We start from the raw sequence: 24,369 nt of genomic DNA, 5'->3' as shown, positions 1-24,369 counted from the left end.
TTCACTCCCTTTAAGGAGTCTCAAAGCGGCTAACATTCTCCTTTCCCTTCCTCCCCAACAACAAACACTCTGTGAGGTGAGTGGGGCTGAGAGACTTCAAGAAGTGTGACTGGCCCAAGGTCACCCAGCAGCAGCATATGGAGGAGCGGAGAGGCGAACCCGGTTCCCCAGATTACGAGACTACCGCTCTTAACCACTACACCACATTGGCTCTCAGGACCTAATGGTCACAACACCAGACTCCATAAACATAGCAACATCCCTAATCAGAGAACTCAGCACATTTGCAATGGTGTCGGGCCTCCATCTTTGCAAAGTCTGAGGCTATGTGCTTCAGCATGCCCCCTCACACCCAATATCATAATGAAAACTTCACAGAAATGCAGAAATGTAAATCAGGCAAAGTTCAGAACTCAGGTTTCTGTAGACAAGCCTATCACTCAGATTTTAACAATGCAAGCTAATTGTTTTCCTGGGCTTGCCAGAGCATCTTATTGAAATGCTGAATACACAGGTACTGAATCAATTGACTAAGGATGGGTCCCATTCCTACCAAAGATGTTTATGTATTAGCAGGGCTTGAGACATTTGCAAATGTAAAGACTGCTGGCTGTGAAGGATTGATTTTAGCAAGAACTTCCTTCTGAATGTTTGGAAGGGGCTCTTCAACTGGAGGCTAAAGTTGGTCTTGCTTTTGCTCTGTGAACTGTCCGATAGACTCAAAGATGCTTGTGGTTTTATGGGTTGGTGGCCGGCTGGGAAATTGCCTGTTTCTGTGTTGCCATTTCCTCATGAAAATCAATACAATACATTTTTTTTAAAAGGAAAGCTTGGGGTGAACAAAAGGCTAATGGGGAGACGTAAAGGAACTGGCAGTGTTACAGGTTCCACGTAATACTTGTTCGGCATTTGTAAGAAATCAATCTTTCAGAGCGGCAGAAACTCCCTGCCTGTTGTTGACATCATCCAGGTGCCTTCACTCTACTCTTTTCGGCTCCTGCTAAAAATATTTAGGCCTTAAACGGCTCAGGACCACAATACCTCAAGGACCGCCCTTTTCCATATGAACCTACCTGGAGCCTGCAATCATCATCCGAGGCCCTCCTTCATGTGCCTCCTCCATGAAAGCTCTGGAGGGTGGCAATACAAGAATGGGTCTTTTCTGTGGTGGCTCCCCTTTTGTGGAATGTTCTCCCCAGGGAGGTTCAGCTGGCACCTTCATTTTACACCTTTAGACGCCAGGTAAAAACATTCCTCTTTAACCAGGCCTTTGGCTAATTGACATTCAATGCCCTTTTAAAATGGGGGGACGGGATGGGGGTTAATTGGGTAGTTTTTGTTTTGTATTTTGTGATTTTATATTGTGATTTTATGTTGTAACCGTCCTGAGACCTGTGGGTATAGGGTGGTATAAAAATTTAATAAAAGCCTGCAAGCTTTTAGATTGTTGTGAGTGTGTGTGCGCGCTAGGCTCTTTGCCTGAGTCCTTTTCTAATTCAGCAAGGATTCAATTGATTGAAAAGTCCTCCAGCTTCTTGGTGAGATAATGGCCCCCTAAGTATGGGACATTAAGGTAACAACAACACTTTTATTGTCAATGTACAACCTGTGTACAATGAAATTAACAAAGGAAGTGGCTTTGTGCCAGGGGGCAATTGGGTGTGTCCATCAGCTGGTAGTTAGGACAAAATCCAGGGCTGAGTCCTGTGTGTGTGTGAGAGAGAGGGAGAACGCTCTAGAAGCAGGCTGAAAGTAGAAGGGGGAGAGAGGGCCATGCCTGACTTCTGCTGGAATTCAAGGCTATGGGGGAAGCAAGACTTTCTTGAGAGCGTTAGTGCTGTAAGACCCTCCATCATGGGCTTAGGTTGTCTATACAGTGGTACCTCGGGTTAAGTACTTAATTCATTCCGGAGGTCCATACTTAACCTGAAACTGTTCTTAACCTGAAGCACCACTTTAGCTAATGGGGCCTCCTGCTGCCACCGTGCTGCCGGATCCCGGTTTCTGTTTTTATCCTGAAGCAAAGTTCTTAACCTGAAACACTATTTCTAGGTTAGCGGAGTGTGTAACCTGAAGCGTATGTAACCTGAGGTACCACTGTATGTGTAAATAAACCATCTATCCTAAAGACACCAGTCTCTGCTGTGTCTTATCCAGAGGTTTGAGGCTAGAAAGGCCACTGTACAAAATTTACATTAATTGCTCCACCCATGCTTACCTCTGGCCCCGCCCACCACAGCATCTGCTAAGGTCTTTTTCTTTAGGACGGGTGCATAACTTTCACTTCAATTATGTATTAAATTATTTTCACATGTATTACTTCTTTTAGCTAGGCCCTGTAAGCACCGAGTACTTAAAGCAGTATTGCACCACTTTAAGCAATCAAAATCATTTTATTTTGTTAAGGATGCTGAGAGTTGCTAGAAAACCCCTATTGCCCTCATGAAGCTATGATTCACAAGAGTTCCTTGGGACAAGGGATTCTTAAACCAGTCTGGGAACTGTAGCACTATGAGGGGAATAAGGTAAAGGGACCCCTGACCGTTAGGTCCAATCGTGACCGACTCTGGGGTTGCAGCGCTCATCTCGCTTTATTGGCCGAGGGAGCCGGCGTACAGCTTCCGGGTCATGTGGCCAGCATGACTAAGCCGCTTCTGGCAAACCAGAGCAGCGCACAGAAATGCCGTTTACCTTCCTGCTGGAGTGGTGCCTATTTATCTACTTGCACTTTGACATGTTTTCGAACTGCTAGGTTGGCAGGAGCAGGGACTGAGCACCTTCTGATCGGCCGCCCTAGGCTCTGTGGTTTAACCCACAGCGCCACCCACGTCCCATGAGGGGAATAGGGGCCTCCTAAAAACTCTCAGCACCTGTAACAGACTACAGTTCCCGTAATCCTTTTGGTGAAGCTGTGACTGTTTAAAGCGACTTAATACTGCTTTAAATGTATGGGGCAGATGGAACCCCTGTCTCTCATTGTCACTCTTCTGCATTGTTATAACTTATAATCATTTAATGCAGGCGAGTAACAACCAGCATACATGTAAAGCACTCTAATAATAATAATTTATATCCCACCCAACTGGCTGGGTTTCCCCAGCCACTCTGGGCGGCTCCCAACAGAATATTAAAAACATGATAAAACATCAAACATTAAAAACTTCCCTAAACAGGGCTGCCTTCAGATGTCTTCTAAAGGTTAGATAGTTGCTTATTTCCTTGACATCTGATGGGATGCCCTCTGCCTGGTTTCTTACGCCACTTTTAAGCCGTCATGGCTTCCCACACGAGTTTTAATCCTTAATGTTCATAGCACTGAGGCAAGCAAGACTCAGCCAAGATTAAAGGAGACAGTAGACACTCAGCCGGAATTCCTTTTATTATTGTACTCCTTCAGAACTTTGCAAACAGGGATTCTGAAGAAACAGGCCTGCTCACGAAACGCCACGCGATGCATGTGCTTTCTTGTACTGCACAGGCCACAGAGGAAATTTCCACCTGGAGGCTTGGCCTCTCCTTTTATTTTCAGTGGTACCTCGGTTTTTGAATGTCTCCGTTGAGAAACATTTCAGTTTTTGAACGCCGTAAACCTGGAAATAAATGCTTCGGTTTTTGAACACACCTCAGAAGTCAAACATGCCACGCAGCTTCCACATTGAGTTTTAGGTTTTCAAACGTTTGGAACTCGAACGGTCTTCCGGAACTGATTACGTTCAAAAACTGAGGTACCACCGTATTTATTTCTCTGTGGCAATGCAACCTACTTAAAACCTGCTTTCAGGGATGGGAGCTTGAGCCCCTGCTTCCTCCTGACTGTGGAAAATGTGTTGCCGTCTACAAAGCAGAAGAGTCTCTCAGTACCCTTCTTGGAGGCCCTGGTGTTTCACCAGCGTTGCTCTCTGATCAAAACTCTTCCCGCCCTCCGGGTGCGAATAAGGCCTTTGCCCTCTGTGGATTCTCTGGTGCCTGATCAGCTTATCCCTCCGAGAGAAGTTCCTCCCGCACTCGGGGCATTTGAATGGCTTCTCTCCCGTGTGGGTTTTCTGGTGGCACATCAGGTGCACCCTTTGCCTGAAGCACTTTCCACACTGAGGGCATTCGTACGGCTTCTCTCCCGTGTGGATCCTCTGATGTCTCAGTAACGGCTCCCGAGAGGTGAACCCTTTCCCACACGCGGGGCACTCGTGCAGTTTCTCTCCCGTGTGAATTTTCTGGTGCTTAGTCAGCGTCTGCCTGTGTCTGAAGAACTTCCCGCACTGCGTACATTGGTATCGCCTCCCCTCTGTCTGAATCCCTTGATCCCGCTTTAACGCCTTTCTGTTCCCGATGTTTTTCCGTTCCTCAGGACATTCGTAGGGATCCGCTTGCGTGCGACTGTTCTGATACTCGATCAAACCGTCCCCACGGCGGACGCTTTTCCTGCCCTCAGAGAGCTCATGTTGCCTCTCACCTGCAGAGATTCCTGAACGGTTATCCAAGAAACATTTCAGCTGGACGTTTTCTTCCAGTGTGGGACTTTTATAGGCGTTCTCCCTATTAGGGATCATAAGAAGTCCCGATTTGTAGCGGGATTTTCTGACCTGCTTGGAGAAGAGCTTTCCCCCCTGTGCCTGCATGGCGCTAACAGCAGGTGGGAGAATTTGCACGACCTCTTTGTATTCATTCTTTTTCTCCATCAGCAGCTGCTTCTCCTGATGGTCTTTGGATTCCCATCGGTCCTCAAAAATTTCAGATGCCCCAGGGAAATCCCATCGGGATGTTTCTGCTAACGTCCTATGTGCTTCTGCCAGCAAAGTTTCTCCTAGCTGAGATTTCTCCATCTTGATCCAATGTCTTTTCCCATCACCTAAAGAGAGAAGAAGAGAGGGTTTTTGTCTATGTTCTGGTCACCTCTTGTCAAGAGAATCCTTCTCGCTGCTCTCCCTGCCTGTTGCATACTCTAATTCAGTGGTTCCCAAAACTCTCCTCCCCTCACCCCACAGACCACTTGAAAAAGGCCAGACTTGTCAGACCACGTAATGTCACCACTGCAATGTATTAGATGCTGTACAATTTTTAATTTTATTTCTATTGCTCCTCCTTTTCTTGTGCTTCGCAGTATGACAATTTACTTTCCGTAGAATTCAAAATTGCAGCACAACAGAAGAAATTTGCTTCCAACAGAAGAAATAAAAAAAGCAAAAGAAATACAATTAAAAATCAATTTGGACATTTAATGCAGACATGCCTTGAACCGCTTGAAGGAAGCTTGGCCACATTTTTGGAACACCTGTTCTAATTCATCACATCGTTGCTAAGCTCATGCCCCCCACCCCCGTCTCAAAGATCACCCTCTCCGTAAAATAATAAATGTCAACGTTCCCAGATTCTGCTCTTGGGAAAGATGGATGTTGTCGCTTGTGTTGTTGTTGTTGTTATTTTATACCCCGCCCATCTGGCTGAGTTTCCCCAGCCACTTTGGGCGGCTCCCAATAAAATATTAAAAATACGATAAATACATCAAACATTAAAAACTTCCCTAAACAGTTAAATTAGTTAAGCCAGTCAAGGCAAATGGGTTTATTTCCCCCTCATTTTGCAAAATAAGCTATTATGTATTTTACATGTTTTCTCTGTTCAAGCGGAAAGGAAACAACACAGAGACTCAAACCCAAATTATGGGTTGCATCCAACATTAGCCATACTCATAGCAGACCCATTGAAAATAATGAATGTGCCCATTAATTCCAATAGGTGTACTCTGAGCAGAACTCATTTTCTGAGGTAGGTCAATGAGCATCCAAAAGATTCCAGTAACCTCCCAAAAATGTGTTCCTGAGGTGTCACAACAACAGCCACATTCCTGTGCGTTCAGGATCCCAGCCTATTTCCCTCTCCCAAACTGACATTTGACAGAGGAATTTTGTGTAGAATAGGACTCTTGCAGAATATGCTAGGAGTCAGTAATAAATGGACCCACCTCAGATATATCCTCAAAGAGACACAGTTCCTGATCAGGGGATTTCAGCCCTGTCACTGCCCTACATGGAGGTTCTAACATAGTCGTTCCCAAACATCCGTTGCTCATGGACTTGAAAATGGACTTGGCTTAATGTTGTTTCTGCCTCTCATAGCAATTGGAATGTGTGGTGTTAGATGCTGTAGGGGAGGGGTGCCCAAACTTTTTTCAAAGAGAGCCAGATTTGAGGAAGTTGCTGAGCTTTTTTTAGGATTGAAGTTGTTGAGCTTTTTTTACAATTTTACCCCAGCACATATACTGCCACGGGGACCGGATTAAATCAACCGGGCGGCGCCTGAAACAGACTTTGGACATGTCTGCAGTGTAAGGTTTTTAGTTGTGCTTCTATTGCTCCTTTTATTACTTATACATTTTATTTCATCGCACAAGTTAATTCACATTCCACAGAATTCAAACGGGAACATTGCAAGATACAACATAAGAAATAAAAGTCTGAATACAGCCGAAAATATGAACACTGACTGCAGACATGCTGCAGACCACCTGAATGAAGCTAGCAGATTCTTGGCAGCCCACGAGTCACAGAGTCTGGGATCTCCTTTAGCTCTCCAACCAAAACTTGGGGTTAACTGCTGGCAGTCTGGTGCACAGTAGTGGACCAGACAACCAATGGCCTCACTCTGTACAACTCAGTCCCGTATCTCAAATTCCCTCTGACCCCTTGGAGAAAACCTATGATAAGGCCAAAGGTTTATTTTTTCTGTTTCTCACAAAAAGTCTGCCTATGCTCTCTCAGATCATCAATTCTTGTTCGTGTCACAAAATGATAGAATCATAAAGTTGGAAGGGTCTCCCGAGGGTCCTCTAGGGGCAATGTGGGAACTTCAACTAAAGCATCCATCCAACCTCTGCTTAAAAACCTCCTGTGAAAGAGAGTCTATGGATTCTTTGATGGAGGAGCTCTGAGCATCTGGACCCAAAGTTCTCCCCCTCTTGGGACCTGCTACGCTTCTCTGTTTGTGAGTTCTCCAATGTCTGATCAGCTCAGATTTCCGGGAAACTATTCTCCCACACTGAAGTCATTTGTGATGATTCCCTCCCATGTGGATTCTCAAATGTCTCCTCAGATGTTCCTTCCGTACAAAGCTTTTCCCACACACGAGGCAACTGTGAGGTTTCTCTCCTGTATGAGTCTTTCGGTGCCTTGTCAAATCCGATCGCCAAAAGAATTTTCTCCCACACTCCTGACAAATGCAAGGTTTCCTCGCTGTGTGGCACTGCTGATGTTTAAGGAACTTAGTTCTCTCATGGAAGATTTCCCCGCATCTGGGACACTTGTAAAATATTTCGCTGGTACGTTGCCTTCTCTGATCGCCTAGATGCTGCCGGACGATTCCCACCGGCACAAGACAGTCAGATGAATCTTCCCCAGCTTGTTTCATAACAAGTCCTGGTTTGTGCCGGGAGCTTTTATCACACTTGGAGAGCAAAGGCCTTTCTTCCCTGGTACACACTGTGTGTTTTTCACTCCAAGACTCCTCAAGACCTTCTGAGAGGCTACCGGATTCATTCTGAGCTGTCAATGGCTTCTTCTCCAGTCCACTGTTGAACTCAGATCTTTCCTCGTGGATCTTGGCTGCCACTGACACATTTCTTGGGTCTATCTGTGGAATAGACCTAGGTGATTCCTCCAGTTCATTTCCTCCATAGTGAGAACACCCCATCTTGATCCATTTTCTCTTGCTGTCACCTGAAGAGACAAGAGAGAGGAATTTTGCTGGTCTTCCTTCCATTGTACGGCATAACAGGCTCCGTTAAACATCTCTTCTCCCGCAACCCCTTGTATCTAGAATGTAAGAATAACCTGCTAGATCCGGCCAGCGGCCCATCCAGTCCAGCACCCTGTTCTCACAGTGGCCACCAGATGCCCCACTGAGAAGTCCACAAGCAGGATCTGAGCACAACAGCACATGACTCTCCCAACTTGCGATTTGCAGCAGCAGCAGCAGGCATCGGGAGGAATGCAGCCTCAGGCAGTGGTGGCAGAACACAGCGCAACGTAGCGCTCGAACCCACAACCCTGAGATAATAATAATAATAATAATAATAATAATAATAATAATAATAAATTTATTATTTATACCCTGCCCATCTGGCTGGGTTTCCCCAGCCACTCTGGGCAAAAGCTTCCCTAAACAGGTCTGCCTTCAGATGTCTGGTAGTTGTTTTTCTCTATGACATCTGGTGGGAGGGCATTTCACAGGGCGGGCGCCACTACCAAGAAGGCCCTCTGTCTGGTTCCCTGTAACTTGGCTTCTCGCAGTGAGAAGGCCCTCGGCGCTGGACCTCAGTGTCCAGGCAGAATGATGGGGGTGGAGATGCTGCTTCAGATATACCGTATTTTTCACTCTATAACACGCACCTGGCCATAACACGCACATAGTTTTTAGAGGAGGAAAACAAGAAAAAAAATATTCTAAACGAAACAGTGGATGTATGATTTTTGTGGTTCATGCTGTGGCCACAGACGTGATCTGACGGTGAGTTTGGGGTAGCCCAATGCAAAAATCCTGAGGATCCATGTGGATCCATGCTTTGTAACCACGTTTTTGCGTCATTGCAGTCCCATGAAACAGTGGGTGCGTGTGTGTTTTTTGGTGCAGGCTGTAGCCATGGATATGCTATGTGATCTAATGGTGAACTTGGGGTGACCCAGTGCAAAAATCCTGAGGATCCATCTGGATCCGTGCTTTGTAACCACGTTTTAAGTGGGGAGGGAAGGAAAAGCATTCAAGGGACAAGGAGCACGTGTGGGGTGTGAGGAGAAGGATGCTGCTAATAATGCAGAAGAGGGGTTTAAGGGAAGAAGGAACACGCGTGGGGTGTGTGGAGAAGGATGCTGCTAATAATGCAGAAGAGGGGTTTAAGGGGAGAAGGAACACGCGTGGGGTGTGTAGAGAAGGATGCTGCTAATAATGCAGGAGAGGGGTTTAAGGGGAGAAGGAACACGCGTGGGGTGTGTGGAGCAGGATGCGGCTAATGATGCAGGCGAGGGGTTTAAGGGGAGAAGGAACATGTGTGGGGTGTGTGGAGCAGGATGCGGCTAATGATGCAGGCGAGGGGTCTATGGAGAGAAGGAACACGCGTGGGGTGTGTGGAGAAGGATGCTGCTAATGATGCAGGAGAGGGGTTTAAGGGGAGAAGGAGCTCGCGTGGGGTGTGTGGAGCAGGATGCGGCTAATGATGCAGGAGAGGGGCTTAAGGGGAGAAGGAGCTCGCGTGGGGTGTGTGGAGCAGGATGCGGCTAATGATGCAGGAGAGGGGTTTAAGGGGAGAAGGAACACGTGTGGGGTGTGTGGAGCAGGATGCGGCTAATGATGCAGGCGAGGGGTCTATGGAGAGAAGGAACATGCATGGGGTGTGTGGAGAAGGATGCTGCTAATGATGCAGGAGAGGGGTTTAAGGGGAGGAGCTCGCGTGGGGTGTGTGGAAAAGGAGCTTTTCAGCGAGCTGAGCGGGGAGGGGGGAGGGAAAGAGCACTGTTGCTTTAAAGGAGCCAATCGGACAGCAGCCACTTACAGCAGTGTAAGCAGCTCCTTTCCTCTCCCGCTTTGCTCCTTCTCTCCCTCTTTGCTGCTGTACACAGCTAATGGCCCAAGTCCTGCTCAGCGGATCAGCTGAGACGCTGGGAGAATCGTAATTTCCCCCTCTCCCTCATCCCGTGCCCTCCTGTCCCCATCAGCCTTTTTAAAAACTTTTTTACTGGTTTTCACTGCGCTCGTGGCTCAGAGCCCTCCTGTGCCCTGCCGTCCCTCTGCAGCCTCATTGCTCCGTTAAGAGAGCGCACGGACCTTTGCTAGCTGAGGCTGCAGCAGCTGTTGCTGGCTACGCGGCGCTTTTTCCGGCTCGCTATGGCTCCCGTCTGTCCCTCCTCGCGTGTAAGTGGCTGCTGGCCACTTTGCTGCCATGGCTCTCCTTCCCTCCCTCCTCCTCAGCTCCTTCCCCTCCTCCTGGCTGTTAAGCAAGCAAAGCTAGAGCCGTGCAAAGCCCTGCAAGCGGCTCCCGCTTTGCTTGACTGGCAGCCATGGCTCCGGTCGAGTGCATTCACTCCGTAACAAGCACAGGCATTTTCCCTTACTTTCTAGGAGCAAAAAAGTGCGTGTTTTGGAGCAAAAATTACGGTACTGGACTGAGATTAAGGGTCTCACGCTCTACCAACTGAGCTATCCCTGTCAGCAGCCTTAGGGGAGCCCTGAGATCTGAAGAAGCATGAGACAAACCTTTAGAAGAAACGTAAAAGAGGAAAGGGGAACAGCTCAATGAGGACTGCCCCAGTGTACACACCACACATTTAATTTTTTAAATATATATATATATATATATATATATATATATATATATATATATATAAAAAAATTTTCACAAATAAAATACAATTAATCAAACATTTTGCAGTATATGTTCACTTTAAAAGTCGACTTCCCTCTGACCCCTCCATGTCTTTCTCATTATTATCTTTTGTTGCTGCACATTGCAACTAATCTATATCTTCTTTTCTCAGCTTTTTTCTCAAAATAACTTTTACTGCTGAACTTACTTCACACCTGCTAGCGTGCTGGCATATTTACAACATTTAAAAAATAATAATCTGCAAACGTTTTCCATTCCTCCTTGAAAACTGTTCCACTTTGTTCTCTGATTTTACCAGTTCAACTTGCTAATTCTGCACATTCCATCAAATTCAACTGCCGCACCCCTTTCATGGGTACTGCCTCCTCATGCCATTTTTGGCCACATAAAACTTTCACAGCAGGAGCTGCGTAAATAAACTAATTCCTTTGGCTCTTTGGTGCTTTAACTGTGCAGACATTGGCAGAGGGTTGGACTAGATGACTCTTGTGGTCCCTTCAAGTTCTATGATTCTACGACAGCACCATCGACACATCTGAAGCAGGTACAGTGGTACCTCAGGTTACAGGCGCTTCAGGTTACAGACTCTGCTAACCCAGAAATATTACCTCAGGTTAAGAACTTTGCTTCAGGATGAGAACAGAAATTGTGCTCTGACGGCGCAGCAGCAGCGGGAGGCCCCATTAGCTAAAATGGTACCTCAGGTTAAGAACAGTTTCAGGTTAAGAACGGACCTCCAGAATGAATTAAGTTCTTAACCTGAGGTATCACTGTATTTTGGCAATGTGACCCGGTGTGAAGACCAGAGAGGGAATGGTTGCTTAAAACCTGTTCAGAGAAACTTAAAAGGCGAGTAAGAAGTCTATAAAACGGCATGGAGAAAGGGAACGCAGGAAAATTTTCCTTCGTCTCTCAGAACACCAGACCTTGTAGACACCCAAGGAAGCTGAATGCTGGGAGATTCGGGACGGATTTAAGGAAGTCGTTCTTCACGCAGTTAAACTATGGAACTCCCTCCCACAAGAGGCAGTGATGGCCACCAACTTGGATGGCTTTAAACTATGTTCAGACAAATTCATAGTGGATTAAGCTTTGAACGGCTGCCTGCCACAATGGCTGTGCTTTGCCTCCACAGTTGCTGGAAACCATGGAAGGGGAGAGGACTCTTGTTCTCAAATCCTGCCTTCAGGTTTCCCACTAGAGCATCTGGTTGGCCACTGTGATAACAGGATACTGGACTGGATGGGCCACTGGCCTGATCCAGACAGCTCTTCCTTTGCAGCTTCTGCAGGCCCACTAGAAACACGTTCACCCGTAACTCCGGCTAGAATTAGCTCCGCTGGTGCCCTTCACGGGTTCTCTGCTGGCCGGTCAGTGCCCCTTGGGACTCGCACTCAGGGCGCACTCAGGGCGCACTGTCAAGCGCTCTGACATTTGAGAGTCCTCTGATGCCGGAGGAGCTGATCCTTCCGAGCGAGGCTACTTTTGCAACGGGGGCACCTGTGCGGTCTCTCTCCGGTGTGGACTTTCCGATGTCTCGTCAGGTTTATCCCCTGAGGAAAGCAGCTCCCGCACTCGAGGCATTTGTGAGGCTTCTCTCCGGTATGAGTTCGCAGGTGGTGCTTCAGGTGCGACCCCCGAGAGAACTTCCTCCCGCACTCGGGGCAGCTGTGGGATTTTCCCCTTGCTCGGCTGCTCTGTTGTCCATGAAGGTCCTTTCTCGGATGAGAGCGTTGCCTGCTCTCCAAGTGTTGGTATAATTTGCCCCCCGCATGCCTTCGCTGACGGTCTGGATTCTGCAGGGAGCGATCCACCGTCGCGGGACGTATTTCGCAACATGTTTTGATTTAGAGTGGGTCAGTCTACCATACATTGAGAACGAGAGTGTCTCCTCCCTTGTATCTACAGAGCAATTTCCTCTACCTACAAGACCTTCTGAGAACTTGTTGGATTCAGTCTCAGTTTCTAGAGCCTTCTTCCCCTGCTCCCTGTCAGACTCACATCTTTTCTCACACAGCTCAGCTGCCATTGGTCCATTCCCTTGGCCCATATCTGGTTGTGGCTCAGGCTCATTTCCTCCATACTGCGAAGCCTCCACCTTCAGCTCACTTCGCTTCCCATCACCTACAGAGACAAAAAGAGGACATTTGGGACTTTTTTACAGATTCCTGCCCCCTCATTGCTTCTGCCTCATATCACCACCCTCAGAAATTTATAACCTGCCGGGTCATTCCACACCAAATCACCTGATTTTAATACTCGACCGTGCACTCACGTCTCAGATTTTGTTCAATTTTTGTGTGTGTACATACCTATGAGAAACCTTCAAATTATTTTTTCCAGATTTTTTGGTCCAAAGTTGGACTCAAGAGATATTTTTTTAAATTTCAATTTTTGTGCGATTTAGGCTAATGCAATTTCTGTGTCAGTTTAGAAAAAACCTGTTCCGCTTATTTTTCAACATATTGGGCTTATTTTGGTATCAAAATAAAGCTAATTTTTGTCTCTTTCGAAATAAGGTACAAAAGTGGTATTAAGTGCCAAAAATTTTGAACAAAATCTGAGACATGAGAGCACATAGCACCAGGTGATTTGGCGTGGAATGACCCTGCCCTGTTTCCCAAACCCACAAATGATAAAGCACTGAAAGCACCCGAAAACATATTTAAAACAATTCCAACACAGAAATAAGACTGGGAAATTATCTCAGCTTAAAAGGTTTGTGGGAAGAAAAAGGTACCAAAAATACCACAGAGACAGTGCCTGTCTAAGGGCCCACTAAATATTTTCTAGACGTTCACTTTACCCTGTGCGGCATTTTTTTTGGTGGCAGGGAGGGGCGAGAGGACAGAGAAAAGGGAGGTTCTGTTGCAAAAGTGCAAGACCTTGTAGGCTTCTTTGGACACAATGCATCATAGTTAAACTTGATTTAAATCTTAAGTGGAAAGGAGCTCATTGACATTTCCAGAAGTTTTCTGGACTTTCAGGAAAATAGAGAATGCACGAGGAGTCAGTTCTGTTCTGCATAATTTTTTTGGTTCATCCACTAGTCATCAGGAATGCTGATGAACCTGTGTACAATGACCTTGGGGAGAGGGAAAAAAGAAAGAAAAAAGAGTGGCCTTCAGCTCTGCATGGCAACCCCAGTGTCCTTCTCCAAGGGCAAACATTGCCAACCCCTTACCCATAGCTTGGTCCGAGGATTGTTCACATTGCACCGAGAACTGGTGGAACATCTCGTCCTCCTTTTTGGGGTGGGAGGGGAAATCAGGTTTGGGTGCCAAAAATCCCTCTTGAGTGGAAAAGAGGAACAGAGAGAGAATGATGTCTAGCTCAGTTCAAAACCCAATAACCATGCTTTTCAAAGCTCCTGCAGCCAATCAGAACCCGTCCCTTGGTTTTTGAATGGTTTGGGGAGTCGAACTGACTCCTGGAACGGATTAAGTTCAGGAACCAAGGTACCACTGTATATATAAAAAACTCACACCAACTTTTTATTACAGAAGAATATGTGTTATATGCTTTTAATCAAATAATAATAGTGGGGAAATGCTCTTTTTTGGAAAGGTATGCATCAGACAAAATTAAGTTTCTTCAGAAGCTTCACCTTTTGCTATGTGCTATCAATTCTATCCATTTTAAGCTGAACAAAGCCACGTTTTGGTTTCCGAAAGTTTTAGAAGTCGAATGGACTTCCAGAACGGATTCCGTTCGACTTCCAAGGTATGACTATTCAATGAAAGGAGCCAACTAATCTAGAAAAGAAAGAAACTAAAGAAAGAAGGAAAAGAAACAGAAACTACAAGATCCTCCCTCATCAATACAGCTTAACAGAGAAAGGTGTGTCCTCTCAGCTGTCACCTGGGCTCATGTTTCTCTTCTCAACACTGGTGATATCTCCCCTTGCCCATCTCTCACACGGGGTCCTCAAATTGTCATTCCCCTTCATCTGTGTACAGTTCTTACCAAAGTACAATGAGAGAGGGTAATAATATAAGAAGAATAATAAGAATAATAAACTACCAAGGGAGATAATAGTTAAGAGAGAGAAAATGGAAAGAAATGGATTAAAGGAACTCCATCTGTCAGTTGTGTATGCAATATTTATTCAAAGGAGTCAAATACTCCATCTAGTTATTCCGCCCTCCTTCTATAGATTCCAAAGAGGGCGATCGGTTATGCCGGCATCTACAGCAGCTCCTGGGGCCTGAGAATGACAAAGCCTTACCCAAGGATTCGGTGCTCCCATCTTCCTCCTGCAGGACTTGCCAGAACATCGTCTGTTGGCCTGGCTGGATCAGAGTCGGCTCCACTAGGTGCAAGGAGACACCTGCCTCCTTGACGCTCACCAACCCCTGGGGAAAAGTGAAAGGAACCACCACTGATATCCCCAGGCAGGTCTCGTTGCACAATAAATAGCATTCAGAGCCTTTGATTGCACATGGAATAACTTCCATGAGCATAACGAAACTTCCCTTCCTCCAAATTGGCTCCAGAGACCTGGAGGAAATTGGGAGAGGCATGCAGGGGGAGGACATCTCGTTGTGCTCATGAAAGTTGATCCCTGCACGCAGTTAACTTAGTTGGATTCCACCGTCTTTGATCCACTTGTAAAGCCTAAGGGGGGGGGGACCACTTTTCTTGCTCTCTTTACAGTGCTATTCAAGCCCCACTGCCCAATATGCAGGTAAATCTGGGCAGAGTTCCAGCCTTACAGGTCAATCTACTACAGTGCAACCTCGGAAGCCAAATGCCTTTGAACTCGAAAGTTTCAGCTCCTGAACGATTGAAACCCGAATGTCTGGTGTGGCTTCCAACTGGCTGCAGGATGCTCCAGCAGCCAACCTTGGTTTCCGAGCTGTTCCGGGAGTCAAACAGACTCCCGGAATGTATTAAATTCGAAAACCAAGGTATGACTGTATAAACAATGAGGACTAGGAACTCAAGTAGCTCCAGTGCACATGTGCACTAGAAAAATGATTTCGCTTTTTGGCCAACTTGTTTTTAACTTCTGACCTTCATCAAAGACTTTAACGTACATTTTACACTTTATGTGAACTGCTTACAGGTTTTTAATGATTTGTCAGTACCCAAAGTCTGTTAAATAAAGGCTCCTTCCCTCTAAATGAGAAAAAAAAAAGAACCAACAGTTTACCAGGACAGGTATTAGAAAACCAGGAAAGAGGAATCATCGCAGCATCCACTGTTAACCTGGCTCCTCTATAGTCTTAACACACCACACAGAAAAGCTGACCCACCCAGACTTCTCGTACCTCATTCAGACCTGAGTCAGCCATCCTTTGTCCTTCCGCAGGAGACAAGGAACTAGAGTGACCTGAGCACTTGATTCCGCTGCCTGCAAAGGTTGAGGGAAAATTTAGAAATGGGGAGCAAGTTAATCCCATCACCTTTAGGGTGTCTGGGTGCAGCAGAGTAAGTTTCCTGTTCAGTTAAGAGCTGCATGAAGGAGAGAAGGGGCAGGTTTTCATGCAGTGACGGGGAAAGAAACCCAAGTCACCAATTCCCCTTTTGGTACAGCTGCCAAAAAATTGCACAGACAGCGCCTTGCTTTTGCTCAACTTTCTCCTGGAGCAAGATTTCTGCTGTTAAGAGATTAATAATAATAATAAGCCAGATTTAGTATTATTATTTATGGATGGCTCACTATGAAGGATCTCGAAGCCATTTCACAATACTACACTATATAGATATAGATATAGATGATATAGATATAGATATATTGTGCTTGGGCTATCACTCTCTTATGCACACGTATTTATAAAGTTAAAACAATTGCTGCCTATGAACAATTGCATATCCAAAAACAAGTAAAAACTCTTACATATATAAAAGTGGATTTCAAATCCAACACAGGCACAGACTGGGATGATGATGATGACAATGATAATAATGATAATAATAATAACTTTATTGTTTATACCTGGCCCATCTGGCTGGGTTGCCCCAGCCAACCTGGGTGGCTTCCAACACATAAAAAACATAATAAAACATCAGACGCTAAAATTTCCGATTGCAAGTATTCAGCAAGAAATTGAAAGGGGAAAAAAGAGAGGAAAGAATCAGGTTTCTAAACCCGTCACAAGTGGGTGGGATTTATTCATTTCTATGAAATAAAATCTTGACTTAGAAGACCTGGGCAGTCACTCTGATTCCCCAAAACAAAAGATGAACACACCATAGTCCCTTTCTTCTACAAGACTGAGGCAGCCCAAATTTCATCCCTCTCATAATCCATGAAACTAGAACGACATGAAACACTACCGTATTTTTCGCTCTATAACACGCACCCGACCATAACACGCACGTAGTTTTTAGAGGAGGAAAATCCGTAGGCATGCCACCTGTAGGCATTCCCTCCATAACACGCACAGACATTTCCCCTTACTTTCTAGGAGGAAAAAAGTGAGTGTTATGGTGCAAAAAATACGGTAATTCGGTGACTTCTTACCCAGCAACCTGATCTCCCCATCGCTTTCCTGCTTCCCTTCGTAGCAGACCTGCCCCTCGGCTGGATCTGAGGGCTCCTCAACTGCATCCAGAGAACCCAAACACACCTCTTGCAGCGGCCCCTGAAACAGGCAGAGAAAACCCGTCTCAGAACAGAGGCACAGGAATGATAAGGGCTCTGCGCTCCTAAACCTCCTTCCCCTTCGAGTATTAATTCAAGGAGCTATTCGGGCCAAATAAAGCTTACCTATCCAAAGTCCTGCTGGATCAGACCAAAGTCCCGTCTAGTCCAGCATTCTGTTCTCACAGTGGCCAACCAGATGCCTACAGGAATCGGGCAAGCAGGATTCAAGAGCAAAATTTGTCCTGGTGGCTGCCAATTCAAGGTCAGACCAGAATTCTACTTGAAATTTGGATTTCTTAGCAGTAATTGGTGTTTTATAATTTCACCTGAGTGACAACTGGTGGGAGGGCGTTCCACAGGGCAGGTGCCACTACCGAGAAGGCCCTCTGCCTTGTTCCCTGTAACTTGGCTTCTCGCAGGGAGGGAACCGCCAGAAGGCCCTCAGCGCTGGACCTCAGTGTCCGGGCAGAATGATGGGGGTGGAGACGCCCCTTCAGGTATACTGGACCGAGGCCTCAGGGTCCCTTCCAACTCTACAATTCTATGATGCTACAATTTTGTGCTGCTACGGTCTAAGGAATAACACAATGCAAGTAATTCTATTCTACTGAAAAAACTTATTACAATTTGTAAGAGATTAATCCACCTTTTCATTTAGTTTGACATTCATTTCAAGTGCCAGTAGCAATAATACCAGTGATAAAATGTCAACAAAAACAAAAATGTCAACTGACTATCTAAACACGATGCTTTTTGGTGTTTAATAGGAATATTTTATAATGGTAATGGAGAAGTTGTGAACATTTCATATGGCTGCATGTATGAAACTTCTTGCCAACTGAAGAACAATACGAACATCTTACAAAAAGCTTTCAGAGATGCCCTAATGATTTTCAGCGGATTGTATTAAGCTAAGAGTGTTCTCAGCTTTGGCTATGTTGTGGGGAAACATCCAAATGTATACATTTAAGATGTAAGTGCAGAAAAATAATGCATCAAAAAGCTATTGGGGTTGGAGGGATTTTGTAAAAATAAGCCAAGAGGCCTTTTGAATTATGAGGCCTTCTTCCACCTGCCTTGCCCCACCATCCAGTCTCTGCTTTTCAATTTGTATTGTATTCTTTTATGCACTGTGACTTGCCGAAGTAGTTTTTATTGATGATAGTTTAGAAAATATTTATTATACTTGTTAATAATAATAATAATAATAATTTATTATTTATACCCCGCCCATCTGGCTGGGTTTCCCCAGCCACTGTTAAGAGTGGATTTCTGTTTAATTTTTATATGCTGATATTTAATATTTTTCTTTACTGTTCTAATGGACTGTTGAATATTACTTTATTTGATATAAATTGCTTATTTTAAAGATATGTTTTATTATCACATTTTTGTATTGGATTAGATGCTTATGAGGGGTACATTATTTGTTTCTTCAGCTTGTAAACCGCCTTGGGTATTGTAAAATAGAAAGACGGTATACAAATTAAAAGTGAAATGAAATAAAGAAAAGAGAGAAGGAATTTGTTGACGAGGCCTGTATGACCCCACTGAAGCCAGAAAGGTCACTTTCCTGTGTCTGGTAAAAGGTGTTGCCTGGGAAACCAAAAGCTTCCATTTTTACGGCTGCATATGACCTAGAGATGCATGCTTTTTGCTGAGATACATAACTTGGTAACTTCTAAAAGTTAACCTGATGCTTTAGAATTCTTAATTCCCTCAGTGCTAATAACCAATAAAGGCTATTGATTAGCTCAACAACCTTAGTGTGGTTAACTGAAGAAAATTCACCGCAGCTCCCTGCTAAAAATCCCACCCATTGCTAACTGAACAACTGCAGATAACGCCAATATTCCAGGCCACCGCCTGTTGCTTGAGAGGGACTCCAGGGATGAAAACCTCACCTGCCATTTGTCTGTTTTGCCCACCTGCTGGCCGGCCATCAGGAACTCCTCCGCCAGGGCCACCGCCTGCCCACACGACTCCGGTCCTCCTGCTCGGATCCAGCTCTGCAGCTCTGGCGGGAGGCTGGCCAGGAACTGCTCCAGGACCAGCAGCTCCAGGATTTGCTCCTTGCTGCGTCTCTCTGGCTTCAGCCACCGGTGGCAGAGATCCTGCAGCTGCAGGTGGATCCTCCGGGGGTCTTCCACCTGCTGGCAGCAGAACTGCCGGAAGTGTTGGCGCTCAGCCTCCATCCTCAGGGCGACCCCTCGCAAGATGGCCGCCTTCACCTTCCCATAATCCTCTCTGTCTCCGGCTTCCAGGCTCTGGAAGGCCTCGTCTGCTTCCCCGCTCAGCGCAGGGAGGAGCCGGGCTGCCCACTCTCCTCTGGGCCAGCGGCAGGCTTTGGCCACTTGCTCAAAGGAGGCCAGAAAGGCGCTGGCGTCTTCCCAGGGGGCAGACTCAGGCGTCTCTGGGGGGCTTCCCCCTTCTGGGTGAAGGGGCTGCAGGGTCTTCAGGAACTGCTGCCACTGGGCTTCCCATCGCTCTTGCCTCCCCTTGCCAGGTCCCCCTTTGCAGTCTTCAGACGCTCCACAGCCTGGTCGCTCGATCGTAATTCCAGGCAGGAGCACCCTGCTTGCTTTTCCTGCTGGGTCTGGTCTGAGTTCCAGTTCCGGACCTGTAGATTTTTGCTTCTTCATCGCTTCCAAAGTTCACTGGGCCAATCTAGAAGCCGGTTGATTGACAGGAAACTATCTTGGTCTCAATCCCTGAAAGTCTGGCCAGAAACACGAAAGAAGGAACAGCTAATTTCTTGGTTGATCTTCTAGTCCTTTAAAGGATTGGATTGTGGTTGATGGGGTTCAACCATCATATATACCACCTGCTCCTGACCATTGCCTGGCAGTGAAGCTCAGTGGTTAGGCGATAGTCTTCCTGAGTGAGAAACAATGGACTTAATTTATTAACAAAAGACATCCCCAAGGACAAAAAGAATATATTTTTGTATATAACCGCAGCTGCAAAAATACTTATGGCAAAATATTGGAAAACAGAAAAAGTACCACAAATGACAGAATGGCAAGTTAAGATTTGTTGTTATTATTTCTTATTGGTAAAGGTAAAGGTACCCCTGCCTGAAGGCCAGTCGTGTCCGACTCTAGGGTTGTGCGCTCATCTCACTCTAGAGGCCGGGAGCCGGCGCCGTCCGGGGACACTTCCGGGTCACGTGGCCAGCGTGACAAAGCTGCTCTGGCGAGCCAGCACCAGCGCAGCACACGGAAACGCCGTTTACCTTCCCACTAGAAAGCGGTACCTATTTATCTACTTGCACTTAAGGGTGCTTTCGAACTGCTAGGTGGGCAGGAGCTGGGACCGAACGACAGGAGCTCACCCCGCCGCGGGGATTCGAACTGCCGACCATACGATCGGCAAGTCCTAGGCACTGCGGTTTTACCCACAGCGCCACCCGCGTCCCTCTTCTTATTGGTAGAAGGCAATGTTAATTTACGCTTCTTCATTTTGCTGTCTGTATAATTTTCTTAAGTCAATAAAATAAAAATAAAAGTGGGGAGGGAGAGAGTAGACGCAGGGAGTACTGATGACCAAAGCACATACTCTTAAAATCCCAGAAAAAGGAGCCAATGTGTGCACGTCTCTATGTGAATTAAAGAAGAGAGAGGCCAATGATCTACCAAGTTCAGCATCTTTAAGTATTTCATTAATTCATTAATTTCCTTGATTGCATTATTATCTTTATTGAATTTATACACTGCCTTTCATCAAACAATCTCAGGGTGGTTACACAAGATAAAAACACGAGGTAAAATCACAAATAAATACCGTACTTAAAACAGAAACAACAAAGCCGTAGCATACGCACAAACACATTAAAAAGGCTGTAGAGTGTTAATCAGCCAAAGGCCTGGTTGAAAAAAATGTTTTTGCCTGGCGCCTAAAGATATACAAGGCAGGTGCCAGGCGAGCCTCCCTGAGGAGAGCATTCCACAAATGGGGAGCCACCACAGAAAAGGCCCTGTTCTCATGTTGCCACCCTCCGGACCTCACATGGAAGAGGCACACATTTATAGTCCACTTTCATTTCCAAGGAGCTCAAGCTGGCCGACATGGCTCTCCACTTCCCCATTCAATCCCCACAACAGCCTTGCGAGGTAGGTTAGGCAAAGAGACAGCTACTGGCATGAGGCCACCCAGCGAAAGCTTTGCAGCCAAGTGGGCACATGAACCCTGTCCTCCCATATAAAGTAAGTAGGATATGAATAACAATGTTTCATATGCTTAAGCCCCCAGGGTTTGAGGCTGGGGCTGCCGGCCAGTGCAGACAGTCTTGGGCTGCATGAACCACTGGCTTGGTATAAGCTTCCTATGTTAGTAGGATATAAATAAACAACATTTTGCATGCAGGTACGATCCAGGTGAGGCTGGGACCGTCCGTCCCCCCGCCTGAAACCCTGGCGAGCCGCTGCAACTGCCAGCCTGTGCAAGACAGTATGCGCTAATGCAGGCGGCTCCTCCAGCTCCCGACGGGACTTCCCTCTCGCAGGGCTTCGAAAGAAGCTGCCACAGCTACAAAGCATGAGCGATCCCGGTTCCTACCGCGATCGATGGTGATCCCGGTTCCTACCGGCGCTGCTCCCCGCTCGCTCAGCTCCGTTTCGGCGCCCGCGAACTACAATTCCCTGGCGCAGTCCCCGGCTGGAAGCGGGGCGTCGGAGGCTGCAGGCGGTCTCTGCAACGGCCCCGATCTCTCGCTTTAAGGCTGCAGCCTCCTCCGCCTCCTCTTGCTCGGTGGTTTAATGGCGGAGTCGCAAGAGGCAAAACCCGGAGGATTCACACGATCGCCCCCTTCTGAACGCCGGGATGCGTGCAACTCTCCCACGCCAGCTCCGCCCCGAAGCACGCGAGGAAGAGGAGCGCGCCTTAAGAGGGACAGAGAGGAGGCAAGGCTGGGATCCGCGGTTGCAGCATCGTCCTCCGAAGGGATCGGGGTCCCCTCGCCCGCCAACCTTCCGGACGGAGCCTGTTTTGCAGCCATTGGAAGGGAGCCGAGCAGCCGAGAGAGTCGCAGCAGCCTCCTCGCCGCTTCAAGTATGGCTCTATGGGAATCTTTTTGTTGTTCACAATCCAATCTCCTGATAGATTAGATACACATCTTCTTCAGATGTGTATCTGAAGAAGTGTGCATGCACACGAAAGCTCATACCAAGAACTAACTTAGTTGGTCTTTAAGGTGCTACTGGAAGGAAAAAAAATTTTTGTTTTGACTATGGCAGACCAACACGGCTACCTATCTGTAACTAATCCAATCTCCTGATAGTCCTCAACTGATTCATTGTGACCTGGATTCCCGCTTCCATCTGTGGCACAAATGGGTCACTGGAAAGCAACGGGATTCTGCATGAAAGGCTGGCTAGATAAAATAAGAGGCATGCCATTGTTAGAAAGAGTTGGCTTACAAGAGTTGTATTGTTAGAATTGCCAATACAAGCTCGATATAATATGGTGACCCTTTATATTTTGTGCAAATAAGGGTGAGAAATAATTACAGCCTCCAGTGAGGCAAGTCATGTCACGGAGGGCTGCTATCAAGAGACTTATGTTCTTCTTTGAAATACTATGTCTCAATGTTGTTGTATGCATTACTCTAATGTACTTTGTCAATTTTGGTAACTTTTTCATATCTTGTTTTTATACAGTATCAATAAAAATTAATTTGCAAAAAGAGTGTGAGAGATCATACTGGAGAGAAGAGGCATGAGAAACCATGTGAATGTTCTTGGTTTGCAAAAAAAATTCTGTGATGAAGTAAATTTGAACAGACATCCAAGAACTCACAGTGGAGAGAGATGATCTGATATTCTCATAGTGGTAAATAACTTCAGTGAGAGAGGAGAGTGGAAGAAACGAGGGAGTTCATACTGACCATATAAATGTTCTTGGTGTCCAGAAAGTTTCAGCTGGAGTAATTGGGGTACCCATCCTGGAGAGAGATCGTTCAAATGGCCTGAGAAACGTTTCTTGACAAGACAGATACATTGATTGGACATCAAGAAACCCATGGGAAAGAGACCTTATGAATGCTCCTGAGTGTGGGAGGAGTTTTGTTTGGACCAGGGTTTCCTAAACTTTGGTCTCCAGCTGGTTTTGGACTACAACTTCCATCATCCCTTGCTAGCAGGACCAGTGATTATGGAGGATGGGAACTGTAGTCCAAAAACAGCTGAGACCCAAGTTTGCGAAACCCTGGTTTGGACAGATAAAATGAATCTACAAACCACACGATATATAGACCTCCTGAGCTTCTGGATTGGATGTGAGCATTCAGTTGGCACCCCTAAGTTCCTGACCTCTATTTTTACGTCTAGTGTATTTAAATTCTACCCAAAGCAATTATGGCTAATGTCACCTTGGTAGTGGCAAATGGACTTAAGTTGGCTATAGTCCAATGAACGCTGACTGAAAGGTAAAACACTGCTTCACCTTAACAGGACTAATGGCTCAGTTGGTTAGACTCTAGAGCATGTTGCTGATAATGCCAAGGTTGCAGGTTTGAGCCCCGTATGGGACAGCTGCCTACTCCAGCCTTGCTGGGGCTTGGACTAGATGACCCTCAGGGTCCTTCCCAACTCTACTATGATTCTAATAAATCTGCTGCAGGTGAAACCATTCCTCCTTTCATTGTTTTCCTGAAAAGATTTTCTGATTTTCCTTGGGAGCCCAACCCAGGAAAGATGCAGAAAACTCTGCAGTTCACAGTGAAGGGATCACGAATTGCTGTTGTTGCTATACGCACCATAGGGTATACCAACTAATAGTGTGTGTTGAAGGAGAAACATCGACAAAAACCCCAGAAAGCATAAGTTCAAAAGAAAGCAGGTCAGAGAAGCATCCAAAATAATGAGACAGGATTTGACTGCTCATTGGAACACTGTTTTAACTTTCAGAGTGTTGTCATAATTGGGGAGCAACTCCCCTGTGAAGAAAGGTTGCAGAATTTAAGACTTTTTAGCTTAGAGAAAAGGTGAGCAAGAAGTGACATGAGAGAGCCAGTGTGGTGTAGTGGTTAAGAGTGGTGGACTCGTAATCTGGTGAACCAGGTTCGCGTCTCCGCTCCTCCATATGCAGCTGCTGGGTGACCTTGGGCCAGTCACACTTCTCTGAAGTCTCTCAGCCCCACTCACCTCACAGAGTGTTTGTTATGGGGGAGGAAGGGAAAGAAGAATGTTAGCCGCTTTGAGACTCCTTTGGGTAGTGATAAAGTGGGATATCAAATCCTTACTCTTCTCCCTCAACGCACTAGAACTTGCAAGCATCTCACAAAACTGGGTGCTGGAAGTTTCAAGGAAGACAAAAGAAAGTCATTCACAAAAGGCAGAACTGAATTAGGGAACATGCTCTCACAGGAGAAGGGAGAGAGAGGTGGACAACACCACTGATGGCTTTAAAA

The 24,369-nt window shown here is 46.2% G+C and overlaps 1 protein-coding gene across 7 annotated transcripts; it reads right to left on the bottom strand.

The window, feature by feature from the left end:
- Positions 1–3,364: 3,364 nt before the first annotated feature.
- On the bottom strand, positions 3,365–21,846 carry LOC128408996 (zinc finger protein 397-like). 7 transcript variants are annotated; one of them, XM_053379123.1, is made up of 8 exons: positions 21,519–21,833; positions 18,866–19,838; positions 16,839–16,944; positions 15,643–15,725; positions 14,598–14,724; positions 13,554–13,661; positions 12,371–12,493; positions 3,365–4,846 (listed from the first exon to the last, which is right to left on the bottom strand). In XM_053379123.1, the coding sequence occupies exons 2-8, from the start codon at positions 19,601–19,603 to the stop codon at positions 3,855–3,857; spliced, it is 2,277 nt and encodes a 758-aa protein (XP_053235098.1). In that variant the 5' UTR covers positions 19,604–19,838; positions 21,519–21,833; the 3' UTR covers positions 3,365–3,854. The 7 variants fall into 7 exon arrangements, with proteins under 7 accessions (XP_053235098.1, XP_053235099.1, XP_053235100.1 ...); XM_053379124.1 differs by having other exon boundaries at positions 16,839–16,959; positions 18,890–19,838; positions 21,519–21,832; XM_053379125.1 differs by having other exon boundaries at positions 18,890–19,838; positions 21,519–21,832.
- Between the last annotated feature and the right edge of the window lie 2,523 nt (positions 21,847–24,369).

Source organism: Podarcis raffonei, chromosome 2 (assembly GCF_027172205.1).
Source record: "Podarcis raffonei isolate rPodRaf1 chromosome 2, rPodRaf1.pri, whole genome shotgun sequence".
Lineage (NCBI taxonomy): Eukaryota > Metazoa > Chordata > Lepidosauria > Squamata > Lacertidae > Podarcis > Podarcis raffonei.
Note: the sequence above shows the minus strand (reverse complement) of the source record. Positions and strands in the feature narration are given on the sequence as shown.

What these genes read in the sequence shown, in the direction of transcription:
- LOC128408996 (XM_053379121.1), bottom strand. Translation starts at nt 19,603, where the DNA reads ATGAAGAAGCAAAAATCTACAGGTCCGGAACTGGAACTCAGACCAGAC. An exon ending in CTGACTCAGGTCTGAATGAG is followed by an intron (nt 14,725 to 15,642) that starts GTACGAGAAGTC and finishes ACTTTTCCCCAG; the next exon opens with GGGTTGGTGAGCGTCAAGGA. An exon ending in TGAGCTGTGTGAGAAAAGAT is followed by an intron (nt 4,847 to 12,370) that starts GTGAGTCTGACA and finishes TTCTCTCTTTAG; the next exon opens with GTGATGGGAAAAGACATTGG.